The sequence below is a fragment of the Neovison vison genome, chromosome 3 (assembly GCF_020171115.1).
Source record: "Neovison vison isolate M4711 chromosome 3, ASM_NN_V1, whole genome shotgun sequence".
In the NCBI taxonomy this organism is placed as follows: Eukaryota; Metazoa; Chordata; class Mammalia; order Carnivora; family Mustelidae; genus Neogale; species Neogale vison.
The window spans coordinates 68,283,895-68,296,374 of NC_058093.1; the positions used below are offsets into that span (position 1 = coordinate 68,283,895).

The 12,480-nt window shown below is 41.3% G+C and overlaps 1 protein-coding gene across 3 annotated transcripts in view; it reads right to left on the reverse strand.

Annotated features, from left to right (window-relative positions):
* Positions 1-875: 875 nt before the first annotated feature.
* The window catches only part of SLC25A12 (solute carrier family 25 member 12), a 105,529-nt gene continuing 93,924 nt past the window's right edge, over positions 876-12,480 (reverse strand). For all 3 annotated transcript variants that reach the window (XM_044242333.1, XM_044242334.1, XM_044242335.1), the window contains 5 exons: positions 8,165-8,305; positions 6,179-6,317; positions 3,466-3,624; positions 3,260-3,350; positions 876-1,977 (listed from right to left, as the gene is read on the reverse strand). In XM_044242333.1, coding sequence (XP_044098268.1) covers positions 1,776-1,977; positions 3,260-3,350; positions 3,466-3,624; positions 6,179-6,317; positions 8,165-8,305 — 732 coding nt within the window. In that variant the 3' untranslated portion in view covers positions 876-1,775. The remainder of the gene's footprint in view (positions 1,978-3,259; positions 3,351-3,465; positions 3,625-6,178; positions 6,318-8,164; positions 8,306-12,480) is intronic.

Below are 12,480 nucleotides of genomic sequence, written 5' to 3' on the forward strand. Positions count from 1 at the left end.
AAATACGGTATAAAATACAGGTACAAAATCTGTGTTAAGTGACTGCTTATGTTATTGGTAAGGATTCTGGTCAAGAGGAGGCTATCAGTAGTTAAATTTTCAGGGAGTCAATATACGCCAGTTTTCTACTGCACTGGGGGTTGGTGTCCCCTGCCCCCAAGTTGTTCAAAGGTCAATTATATGCACAGATATTCTATGAATCTTTTGTAAGAACATATCCATGGACTACTTGCATATTTCTAACAGGTGGTAATAGTGAAACAACTGTATTGCTACTTATTCCATTCCAATGAGAACTGAATACATTTGGAAATAACTTGCTTTCAAAGCAAGTCTTCTGTTCCTTGAAGGCCTGAGAGCTTCTGGTTGTGTTACAGGGCTGTCAGCCATCAAGTGATAAGTGCCGTGTAGGATTCTAACTGACTGGGTCTATCTCCAAGTTTGCCCCTTGAAAATATTTGCATACATTCTCATATCTTGGCTTACTGGCAATAGCAAGAATGTTTTCTCAAAGCACTTTGCTAAAGTAAATTCTGATGTACACATCAAATCACAACCCTAGCAAAGTATAGCTGTGGCTGTCAAGATGCATGTTTAGATCTAAATTAGTAATCCCACCCTTGGCGAGTGTCTTTTGGAATAAGTAGTTTGAATTTGGATTCATAAGGAAGAACCTAGACCCCACTAAAAATCACAAGATACAGCTTCTCATTTTCTTCTTCCCTCCCCTCATTCCCATCACCCTTTCCTAATCAAATAATTTCCTACAGAAGTGGGAGAGAGGGACACCTGATCACGAGTTATTTGGAACTGGTAGTGAATCAAAATAAAAAGCACTATCACTCTATTTATGAAGGAAAATCCAACTACATGGATACATTTTGGTGTGCATTTTATTATCTTTTTGGAATCATATCCATATGAAGAAAGATTGCCCAAGTATCCTTTAATCTTGAAAGCTAGGCCCTTGCCTTGCTGTGTCAGAGGAAAGCAAAACTAAGTCAGTAATGCTGGAGACATCCCTGTTCCATATGCACACCGACAGGAGAGGAGCTAGCGAGGAAATGCCTTTCGGCTGATGAACACAGGAGAATCTACACACATGTTAAACACAAATGGAAACACATCAGCACACACAAGTCATTAGCCTGGTCCTCTGGCTTCCACTAGCATGCATCTTTTCCAAAGGATCTCTGATTCAGTGGTGTAAGCGCTTGGTCGTGTTATGCCTCCTATCAGCAAATACCTTTTCATTCCAGAATGGAAAATGAAGTGGGAATTAAATACATCCAATATTGATGCTTTATTTCCATAAGTCACCAATAAGAGAATGGATTTAATTTTAATACATTTATTTTTGTGTGACTCTTAATAAAACACTTTCAAAACATTCTGTACATTTCAAGCCACTTAGAACCGCAGTACATTCTATAAACGTGATTTGTTGGGATGAGGTGCCAAGATGTCTCTGTACAAAGATGTACAATATGTACAGTCACTATAAGTGCAAGCTGTGCAAAGCAGTCTAGAACACTAATTCATGCCAAGGCTTAGAAAACATTTCAACACTTAACACTAAAGCTCGAAACTGTGTTGCTGCTTTTTCCTGGGCAAATGATTACTTTATAAACAAATATATGTATATGTCATATAGAAAGAAGAGTCTGACTCCTCAGCTCAGTCAGCACCATGCAACTGACTGGATACATTACAGGGCTGCTCTTCTAAGCTTCTCTCTCCAGGGCACCATTTGGCCACACTCAACAGTTGTCTCATCACTGAGCTGCCGCCGCCACTGCCTTTGACTGAACTACAGCAACGCTAGGAGATTTAAATTTGGGGAGATAAAGGCCAAACTTGTTTTCAATGCCAGCGAAAGTGGCTGTGGCAAGTCTGTATCCACCGATGTGGTCGGGATTGGCAGGAGGAAGGTCTGCGATGCGTGATTTAGGTGTTGGTTCTGAGCCGGAGGGTTTGCTGTTGACAGGAAAAAGCCAATGGTTAGCGTGCTCAAGACTGATGTGGATGGCCCAGGAGCACAGAAGCACATTTCCAGTCTCACCCAGGTGCCACAGAGAGGAGTGTTTGTCCGGCTACTTCCTCATCATCTGTGCTAAATTTCTCATGATTTATAGCTGCTTTGAAAGCATCACATTTTTGATTTGGAAAAGAAATGGCTTCAATTTATAAATATATCCACAGAGAACAGATCAGAAGAAAACACTCTTAAATAATAACACTCTCAGAGAAGTAGGATTGTGAGTGTTTTTCTCTTTTATGTTTTCCATATTTTCTGCACTAAGCATAAACTGGTCATAAAAAGTTTACATTTTTCTTTTATTTTGACATAGGTCAAAAGCTAATTTTTAAGTGGTAGACTCATGAACGCTATTACTAAATTTAAAGACACATAGATACAATACTTACTTTTACACAATGTGAAAGCACAGAAAACCCTGGAGTTGTAAGATTCCTATTCTCACATCCTACTTTGTAGAAGTCTCTCTACTCCTTGGTTCAACAGCTACTTCCCTATTTGGCCTCTGAGCAAGGAAGGGGGGTTAAAGGTTTATGAGCTGAAGACCCAGATATGGGATTTGATCATCTCCTGAAAAGCTGATAACTGCTTGCTTTAGGTACAACCTTGCCCACCCAGCAGATTCAACAAGTAACTCCTTTTCTTTACAGCACAGGCTTCCCTAAGTGGCCCAACTTCTGACCATGATTTCACCAGTAATTATGTCCATAAGCAAAACCTCTCTCGAAAGTTTTTTTTTTTTTCTGTTTGTTAGCTCTAAGAACATCTACACTTAACTATAATAAATAAAAATAATGAAGTCTCGCAGGCGTGTGTCTTGATTGAGTCTTAGAAAGACTTGGAAAGAAAGTTTATAAAAGTGTTACTAATACAAATTTACATTATATCTGGTGAAAGGGCCATATCATGAAATTCAAATAATTAGGACCTAAATCTATGAAGCTCTGTATTTGCTTACATTAAAAAAAGACAACTTATTCACATAACATATTAATTTGCTGCTTGCCTTCACTTCCCCCAAGTCACTGCTTAACCCTGTGTATGATGTCCCCTGACCAAGGTCTTACTGCCCTCATACTTTAGCTTCTCAAGCCCACTGGTTCTGTAGGATTCTCTGTCGAACCCTGTTCTAAGAGTTCCAAAAATGCCTCTGTAGGCTGAACAAAGACCTATTTTGGTTTCGGTGATTTCTTTTACAAGAAGTTGAACAGCTGCACTTACAGGCCTCCAAAATCAATGTAAAACCACCGCTGGAGAAGTTCATAGGTGACCAAGGTAACACCAAACTGGGGAGAAGATCGAAACACTCGAGCTGGAAAAGAGAAGGGAGTGGGGCTACTGAACATGAGTGCGGCAAAGTCAATGGGTGAGTAATGGGAGCAGGTCCCTAACACCAGCCAGCCATTCTGTATGGCCGTCACCCCTACCTGCAGTCCCCTTCCAAAATGCTGAGGGCCCCTCTTCCCGGAGTATCTTCCTGAAACAGTCAATGACGCCACTGTATGTCGTCTGGCCTGCACGGGCGGCCACTTGCAGTCTTGTCTTGATGACATCCGCGGGAGTCACCAGAGAAGCTGCAGGCACACCTTTCAGGAGAAAGACACATTTAAGTCATCCAAAGTACCTTATAAAGAACAGAAATACTGCTAACATCTAACATACAATTAGCAACTTGAACTGCTCTAACCAAAGTTTCTTAAACAGATGCCTGGGAGCTCATGGAAAAAAGGATACATGAGCCTATCAGCTGCTTCCGTGTGGAATAAAATTCTTTTTTCTTTCTGAATTAGGAAAATCACTCTAATTGCATGATCCCAAAGAACTATGAGAGGAAAAAACGCAGCAATATTACTAGGACAATTCCCAAGTATTCTCATTTAGGTTTCAGTTATTTTACCTCCTTTTTTTTTTTTTTTTTGGTAAATAAGATACAAGTATTTTTGTATATACTAAGAAATGAGGACACTGCCTGTTTAATAAGATGCTAAATGTAGTGGGGTTATTTTGCTGAAACTTGTCACCTTACTGTGCAAGGTGAAGGTCAATACTCATATCCCCTCACCTGTTTGAGGGGCTACCTCGAGAGTAGAGTGGGACTCTTTTCAGATACACTTACATGACAGAAGTCATCACAACAGGAGCTGAGGAGGCCAGGCAACTAGTTAAGGAGCAATAGCAGAACTGATCATCAAAAGGCCTTATCATCTATCCCTTGTGCCTGAGCTCCCTGGGGTCATGCTGAGACTGATCAGCGGTGGGACACCCAAGAGAGATTTCACAACCACATTATAAAAATATAAAACAAAGCTTATAAAACAAAGCTGGGAACAAAGGAGCAAGATAACGTTCCTCAGAGGGATGATATTCAATTTGGCCTTAACACCACTGAATCCTTGTGGGGCAGATGGAACTGGCGGACGTGTGAGGGCCACTGTTGGAGGATGACGCGATTCCTACTCCTCCGCGTGACCCTGTGCCGTATTCCCATGGAACTAGGTAAATTGCCTGTCTTTGGAATGTTCTGAATTTTAAATGTTCTTAGGGCCTGCCAGCAAGGCTTTACTGGTAAAAATTAGAAAAAATCATCTCTCGTTCTGAAAACTGACATCAAGTATCTGTGGGCAAGAAGTTGGTGCTGACAGTTCCATGGAAATGTTTACTTCCATCAACCCCTGGCAAAATGCCTGTCCACAATTGGACTGTTCTTTCGCTGTTTCTTTGATTTGTTTTGTCTTGCTGCTGACTGGAAAGCGCAGGCAAGAGCTTGGAGGGAAAATCCGCTGGCCCCATTTACAAGTGGGAGACTTTGGTGAGAACCAGAAAGGGGCTGCACAAGCATTCAGCGCCAGCACAGAGCAGGTAGCTTTCCCGGCTTCCGGTCAACTCAAGTAACAAACGCCAGAGAATATGGAATTTGCTAGACCCCCACATAAGGGCTCAGAGCTCCCGGGGAGAGTTTCATAACCATCACAAGTCACTCCCTGTCACCGTGGGTGAGAACAAGAACGTGGTCGGGCTCAACCCCCTCCGAACCCCACCATACACACTATGCTCCAGGAAGTGATCAGGCTGTCGGGCTGTCTAGCCAGGGCAGCAGAAGAGGATGAATCCAGCGAGAGCTACGCAGTACCATGAGCCCAGCCAGTCAGACTGACGCCAAGCATTTGGACACTAGGCTTGAGTTTGTATTCACCCTTCATGTTTCTATCCTGGACCAGCAGCAATGGGGAACAAATACACGCCCTTTCCTTCTTCTGTCATTTCTGAGAGCTGGTGCAGCCAAGGACACCTGGTCCTCCACTTCTATGCCAAGCCAGCTCCTTCAAGAGGAAGGCTAGGCCTGTGAGATCAGAAGGAAGCATCTTAGTACCTCCCTGAATTTGTTATGCTCCTCTTTCAGATGGAATCTCTTTTGTGTCTACTTTGGGAATTCAGACCAAATGAAGATCTTCATTTATTCCACTGACATTTGAGCTCCTATTATTACTACGCTGACCACGAAGGGAAAGTAAAAATGAAGAAGATGAAACTCTTGCCCTCAAAAAGCTCCCAGCCTAGTACAGAAAACAAACTTATGCAAATAACTATTATAAAGAGAGTGTTAAGGGACAGAGAAGACATGCCAACTACGTGTAGTATTGCTTACTTGTATCTAAAGAGAACGATGGTAGAAGGAACATGGATAGTATCATGGAGAAAGCTCAATTTTGAGCCAATCATGTAGACTTCATCATGCAGAAATAGCAAGTGAGGCATGCTAGACCTGGGCATCACATGAGGTACAATGAAGCAACTGATCTGATGAAGAACTCTTCCACCTTAATGCTTAGCTTGGATGTACCCAAGGTTTCAGGGGCACAGGAGGCTAAGAAGCGTGTTGAAAGCCCAATTTAGATGAGCAGATCTAATTTGGCTCTGAGTTGCTAAGCTGCATTACGCTGTTTATCCACATTATGCAAATGTAATTAACTCTCATCAGAATTACAGCACATCCCACAAAGGAGAAAAAGCAATCATATTTAAACTAAGTCAGATACAGACAATAACCCTTCCAGAAAAAAAGGCGGACAGTACACAGACATTCTGTAAAGACCATGGAGGGGGAGGATTCTTTGGTTTAAAAAAAAAAAAAGTGGTTACCTGCCATGGCTCCGGCTGCAAGGAGATTCACACCTCCCACGTGTCCACTTTCATCAGCCAGAAGCAGTTTGCAGTGAGCATAAACAGGAAAATAGATCGCAGAGAAGGGAATGTCTCGGAGGAAACACGCTTTGGCACCCTGTCACAAGTGAGGAAATAGTACAAAACAGTTGTATAAACAGGACCATGAATGCCCACAAGGGATCCGGGGGTGACAAGTCTTAGGTGTCCCCTCAAACAGCACGGGGACTGAGTGGAATGGAAATGGGAGGGGAAAGAGAGGGGCATAGGAAATGTACCTGGCTCAAACTCTGAGAAAGGCCGGAGGACCCTGGAGACCTAGAGTTCGTTAACTGGGTAATGATGTTATCCTGACAACTAAGAATTTTCTGACATTTCCATACAGATTCAGATTTTAAGGTTAATAAAAAGTCAGGTCGCAAACCTCCAGGCTGCTTCTCCTGTGTGGCTTTGGTGGATGCAAGCGGGAGGCAAGATTGGGAACAGACTTGGAAACCTAATGTTGATAGCTTTATTCCAAAGCAACCAGCGAAGGCTGCCCACAAAACTAACAATTTGTCCATTCAGTGCACACAGCGTAGAGCCTGTGAACTACCAGTTGAGCTATAGGCAGTGGCAATGAAAGAGAAAGATGATTATTCTAGGGAACGGGAAAAAGAAACCACCAACCTTCCCTCCTCAGTCCCTAGGTCCTAGGTAGCAGAGGACTGTGGGGAACTGGGATAAATTCTTTCAGCAGAAGTTTCCACCGGAATAGAAAGCCTCCCAGGGATAGCTTGCCTCAGTGACTGAGGAAAAATAAACACCTTCCTCGACTTGGTCAGTAGCCTAGCTATTCTCCCGCCCAGGGCTTGACCTAGCCAGCTGAAAACTCCATCTTCGGCCTTCATTTCCCTACTGGTTCTGTTTTCAAAAGACAAACTCAAACATTTAAAAAAAAAAAAAATCCAAGGACTCTCTGAAGATGATACAGACAAGCAATATTAATAAATTTAGCTTTCAAAGGGAATTCCAAAAAGGATGGAAATGGGGGGTAGAAGGGAGGAAATGTGTACAGAATTCTCTCCAGATAGCCATCACTGTTCTGCAGGTGTCCTAAGAGCCCTGTACCTGTGTGATTCTAATCGAGAGAATTTCTAATTTCCAATTTGTAGCTACAGAAGCACTTTACACATTTCTACAGTGATAGATCTATAAATAACTCAGATGCTGTAGAAACACAGTTGTCTAATGGCAGCCAAATTTACGTATTCCCCCCTTCCGCCAGGCAAAAGAATGGAAAGAAATACTCTTCCTTGTTTAAGAACAATCATAGCTTCTGCTCCATTACATCTGATCTGTAATGATGGGAGTAAGTACACCTGCAGAGAAGGAATCTGTTGACTGGCATTTTGCTAAAGGACAGTACACTCTGTGTTGTCTTTTTTTTTTTCTTTTTAATGGAATTCATTATTGACAAATCCCACCACTTAACTTCTTAAAGACCTGAATTCTCCCAAACTCTACTACTGTTTCACTGTGGTCAAATTATTAAGACAAACAGAAGCTCCTACTGGGAAGATAACAATAGAGATAACTCAGACTCAAAATAAACACAGAACTATTTTGAAGTCCGAAAACAGACCAAAGAGAACACCAAAGAAACTTCTCCCAAACCTGCCATCAAATCAAAGGCTGTGAGGCTAAAGTCAGCAGGTCTGCGGTGCGGGCCTCCCTCCCGGCTCCCTGCCAGCAGCTTCGTAAAGGCTGAAGGGACAACAGGAGAGTGTGTTTGTATATCCCAGTGCCTCGCATAAAAGTGTCCTGATTTTGTTTTTTTATCTGGTTTTGTACTCAAGGGACTACCCTGCTGTACAAAATTGCTTTTCCACTTTGTGGGGAGAAGCCAAGGTCTCCACATTCTTTCGTGTTCTATTGAGTACATGACAAGCTCTCTACTGAGATCGCCCGAGGGAATCTACTCACCTTATACAGACCAAAAAGCCCCAGGTCCCGAAGTACATTCAGGGCACTGACCCTGGGTCCTGTGGTGATCTCTCCAGCTACCTGCAGGCGAATCTTTACTATCTCCAGTGGATTAGTAAAGATGACTTGAGAGCCGCCAGCCTACAGGCAAGGGGGGGAAGAGACAGAAGCATGTTTCCAAATCAGAGACCAACTGGAGTGTTACCAAGCAAAGTCCAGAAAACCTCTACATGGCACTACTTTACTGCTCCCTCTTCTCAGGGGAACGAGAGTCCCACACTTCGGCCGATGCTAGAGGGGCTCCCAGGGATGGTCCCGAGCTCAGCTGCAAGCCAATCTATGTCTGGGTTTGCTTTAATTTGAAATGTCAAGGGTATTTCTCAAACCAGTCTTTCCAGAGTCAACCCAGCCTTATCCAAAATGGCAAAACTAATAAATGCATTTGGAAAACAAAGTGAAGCCAGATGAGGCAGAGGGGGAGCTCCCCAACAAAAGGGAAAGAGATGGTAGAAGCCTGGTCGGTATCTTTCATAAGCTGGAGGTAAAATTTGGACCTACGAGGGTCACTTTTTTCTTAGCAAGCATCCACTTTTAGCTCAGCCCCCTGCTTCTGCTTCCTCAGACTGTAGGGCAACTAACACAACTTTGCCCCACAGAGGTGTCTTCAAAGGGGAAAAGGCTCCCCTGGCTCAAATTCTAAAATGTATTATACTGAGGAAAATTCCTGAGACAGATACATAACTAAAGGAGAGAATTTAGAAAGACACTTTGAGTGCCAAGACAAAACCAGAAAAGCTCTGCTGGGAAATGGAACATCTAGTTACCATGAGTACAAGACTGGCAAACCAAAGCACACTCCACAATGGTGGTGAGTGACAGGGATTTGAATTTGGATAATGAGGGTGTATTTGCATCTGAAATCTGTTAACTAGTGTGTGTGTGGGGGGAAGAATGTTTAACAAAACTGCTACCATTTTTTTTTCTTTTAGTTTTTGTAAGAAAAAAATGTGTTTGTACGGGTGTGTGTATATGTGAAATATAAAAATAAAATTTTAAAGCATAAATATAGGGGCAGGTGGGTGGCTCAGTCAGTTAAGTCTATGCCTTCAGCTCAGGTCATAATCTCAGGGTCCTGGAATCGAGGACCCCTCTCCCAGAGGCTCCCTGCGTACAGGGGAGTCTGCTTCTCCCTCTCCCTCTGCCTCCTCCCTCTGCTAGTGGCTCTGTCTCTGTCTCTCTCTTAAATAATAAATAAAATCTTTTTAAAAAATACAACATAAATATAAATATATATAAATGTATAAAATATAAATAAATATAAATAAACTGTAAATATATATAAATATGTATGTATATATATAAATATATATGTGTGTGTGTGTATATATATATATATATATATATATATCTCCACGAAGTGAAAAAAATCTCATTTGCTCATCTTCATCCGAACTGCAGCTGTTTATATGACATAAGCATAACCATAGTCATATAGTCATACTGTATAATCATAACTTCCCTGCGATAGCGCGGCACATGTGAAACAGGAACTAGGAAAGGCCTCACTGGGGCACTCTAATTCCACAGGTATAGAAATCCTACAAATGATACCCGTGAAACTCACGTGCAGCATTCAATGACACTTCAACTCTCTAGCTTCACCCACATTCCTTCCATGTTTCTAAAACCCACAGTCCTTCCAGTCCTACTTCCAAGGGGTAGCAAGTCTCAGCCCATTCTCCCAACCGGCTGGGAGCCACAAACCCCTCAATTCTGCCTGCTCCAATCCTGACCCCTTACTCCTCTGGACCCCAACGTCCACAAGTGCCAACACTGCCCCAAGATTCCTTTCCACTCTGTGGGAAGCCTGCTGTCCTAGATTCCCCAGGGCCCTGATCCCCCTTTTGTCCACCAAGCATGGGGGCACAGCAATTTGCTATCTCTCTCTGGGTTTCCTGCCACTCCCAACTCCACACTCCATGTCACTGGCATACAAGCCCTTGAATGACAACTGACCCAATTTTACATGTTGATTTGCCTGTGTTTCCCTGCCTTAATCTACTGCCCTGCAGGGAGGAGGAAGCATTTCAGTGTTTCAATCTAAGCAAACAATACTCTCAAAAGGATTGCTGGGTGAAAAACTGTTAAAATGATAATCCAAGTAATTGCTCCCATAGCTAGTATTAAAGACCAGACCAACTGAAAAAGTTCACTACTTCCCTAATGGTTGCAAAGACCATCTTTGGGAAAATGCACCTGATGTTCTAAACTAAAGAAGATTCAACAACAACAACAAAAAAAAAAAAAAAAAAAAAAAAGCAGCACAGAAACACAAATTTTGATTATAATCCACAAACGGTGCCACCACAAGATGATGTCAAACCTTGTGTGCCATTCATTAATTATGGACATCATGTTTAAACAAATACAAAGTTCTTCTATGTTTTTAATCACTGGTGAAGTATGACATCCCACAGAGCAGGAGTACTCCAGCTGGCAGTTCCCCACCCCACAGCTCCGCCTCCCCTCCTTGCCAGGCCATTTGGGAAATCATGGTCAGTTGATTGAGACCTGGGTTCCTTCAACAGTTCACATTTCCTTCTGAGTGTGACATGTAACATCTAACACATTAGCTGCTGTATGATTTGAAGATCTGTTACCTCGAATGTGTACTAAGTCCTGAGAATGTAATGGACGTAAGGACCAAACTAAACTGATTTGCATTTATATATATATCTGACAAGTGAGCATGTAAACAAGAAAGCAATGACACTATAGCAAGGCACACATTTATGAGTGTGTTTCACACTAATGAACTCTATTAGAAGGAAGAAAACGTCTAGCAGTTGCGTAGTCTGTATATGCCTAAAAATTCGTATTTTAAAAAACTTGGGGCGCCTGGGTGGCTCTGTGGGCTAAAGCCTCTGCCTTCAGCTCTGGTCATGATCCCAGGGTCTTGAGATCAAGCCCCACATCGGCCTCTCTCCTCAGCAGGAAGTCTGCTTCCTCCTCTCTCTCTGCCTACTTGTGATCTCTGTCAAATAAATAAATAAAATCCTTAAAAAAACCACAAAACTTTATGATAGGCCAGGAATATGTAGGCCAATAGTATCCAGAAACATTGAATAATTTTAGAAAAAATATTGTTATTTAAGTTGTCTAAAACTTTGGATATTTCCTAACACCTGAAGGGAAACATCCATGCCAAATATACACTCTCCTTTCCTAAAATCTGAGATTGACCACTATTTCACACATGTTAAACTGGAGACAATGGGATGGGGGAAGGAAATCTGCAATTAATTCAACTGCTCTAGTAAGAATTCTAGTGACACAAAACAAGGATTATGTTTTGTAACATTCTTAACCGTTTCCTCTCTGATAAACAAATACAGGAAAATAGCATTTCTCTTCTATTTTAAGGCTCTACTGATTGTAAGCGATATTATTACATTAAAAACAGCTTTTCACAGAGAAAAACATAGTAAGCATAATCAATGAATATAATGGATTTCAGAAGTATTAAATTATGAAATAAAAATATGGTAACTTTTCAATGGGAAAAAGTATTTGTATTTTTAAAAATACACTAATATGTTTGCTGTTCTACAAATATGCAAGGATGTTTGCTACTTTAAAGAACAAAACGAAACCTAAAAATGTAAATGCCCAACAAGGAAATAGTTAAATAGAAACAATTATAAGCTCTTAAGCAATAAGATCTGGTAATAAAATTATGCCAAACATAAAATATAGGTATGCACTGATCAAAATTAATTTATCAAAATTAGAATGGCTTAGGCATGGAAATACTGGTTGCCTTCTGGAAAGAGCAATGAGTACATGAAAGAATTTTTAAAGCATAGCCTATTTTTCCTTTTAAATTCTGAATCATGAAATGTATTAACTACTCAAAAACAAGAAAAACAACAACAACAACAAAAAAAACAAAAAATGAGAAACAGAACTTGTCTTAGAAACAGTGGCTTCCTTTATAGATAGATCCTCTCTCACATTCCTGCCCATGATAAATTTCTTAATTTATATTACATTAAATGCATCTTAAAAACTAGTCAGCACTAGTTATCTGCTGATCTGAAACTTTAAACAGGCTTACCCATCTATGGAGATATGAATATCAAATAAATCTAAGCAAATATAGCCCGTGATCTGAAATAATAAAGATATATAAAATTTCAATGAAATCATGATGATACACAGCTCTATACTCGCAAATGAACTTGGTCTACTTTGACATCCTGATGCTTACAATAGGTAATACCAACCCATTCAACACATTTGGTGAACGTTTTCAC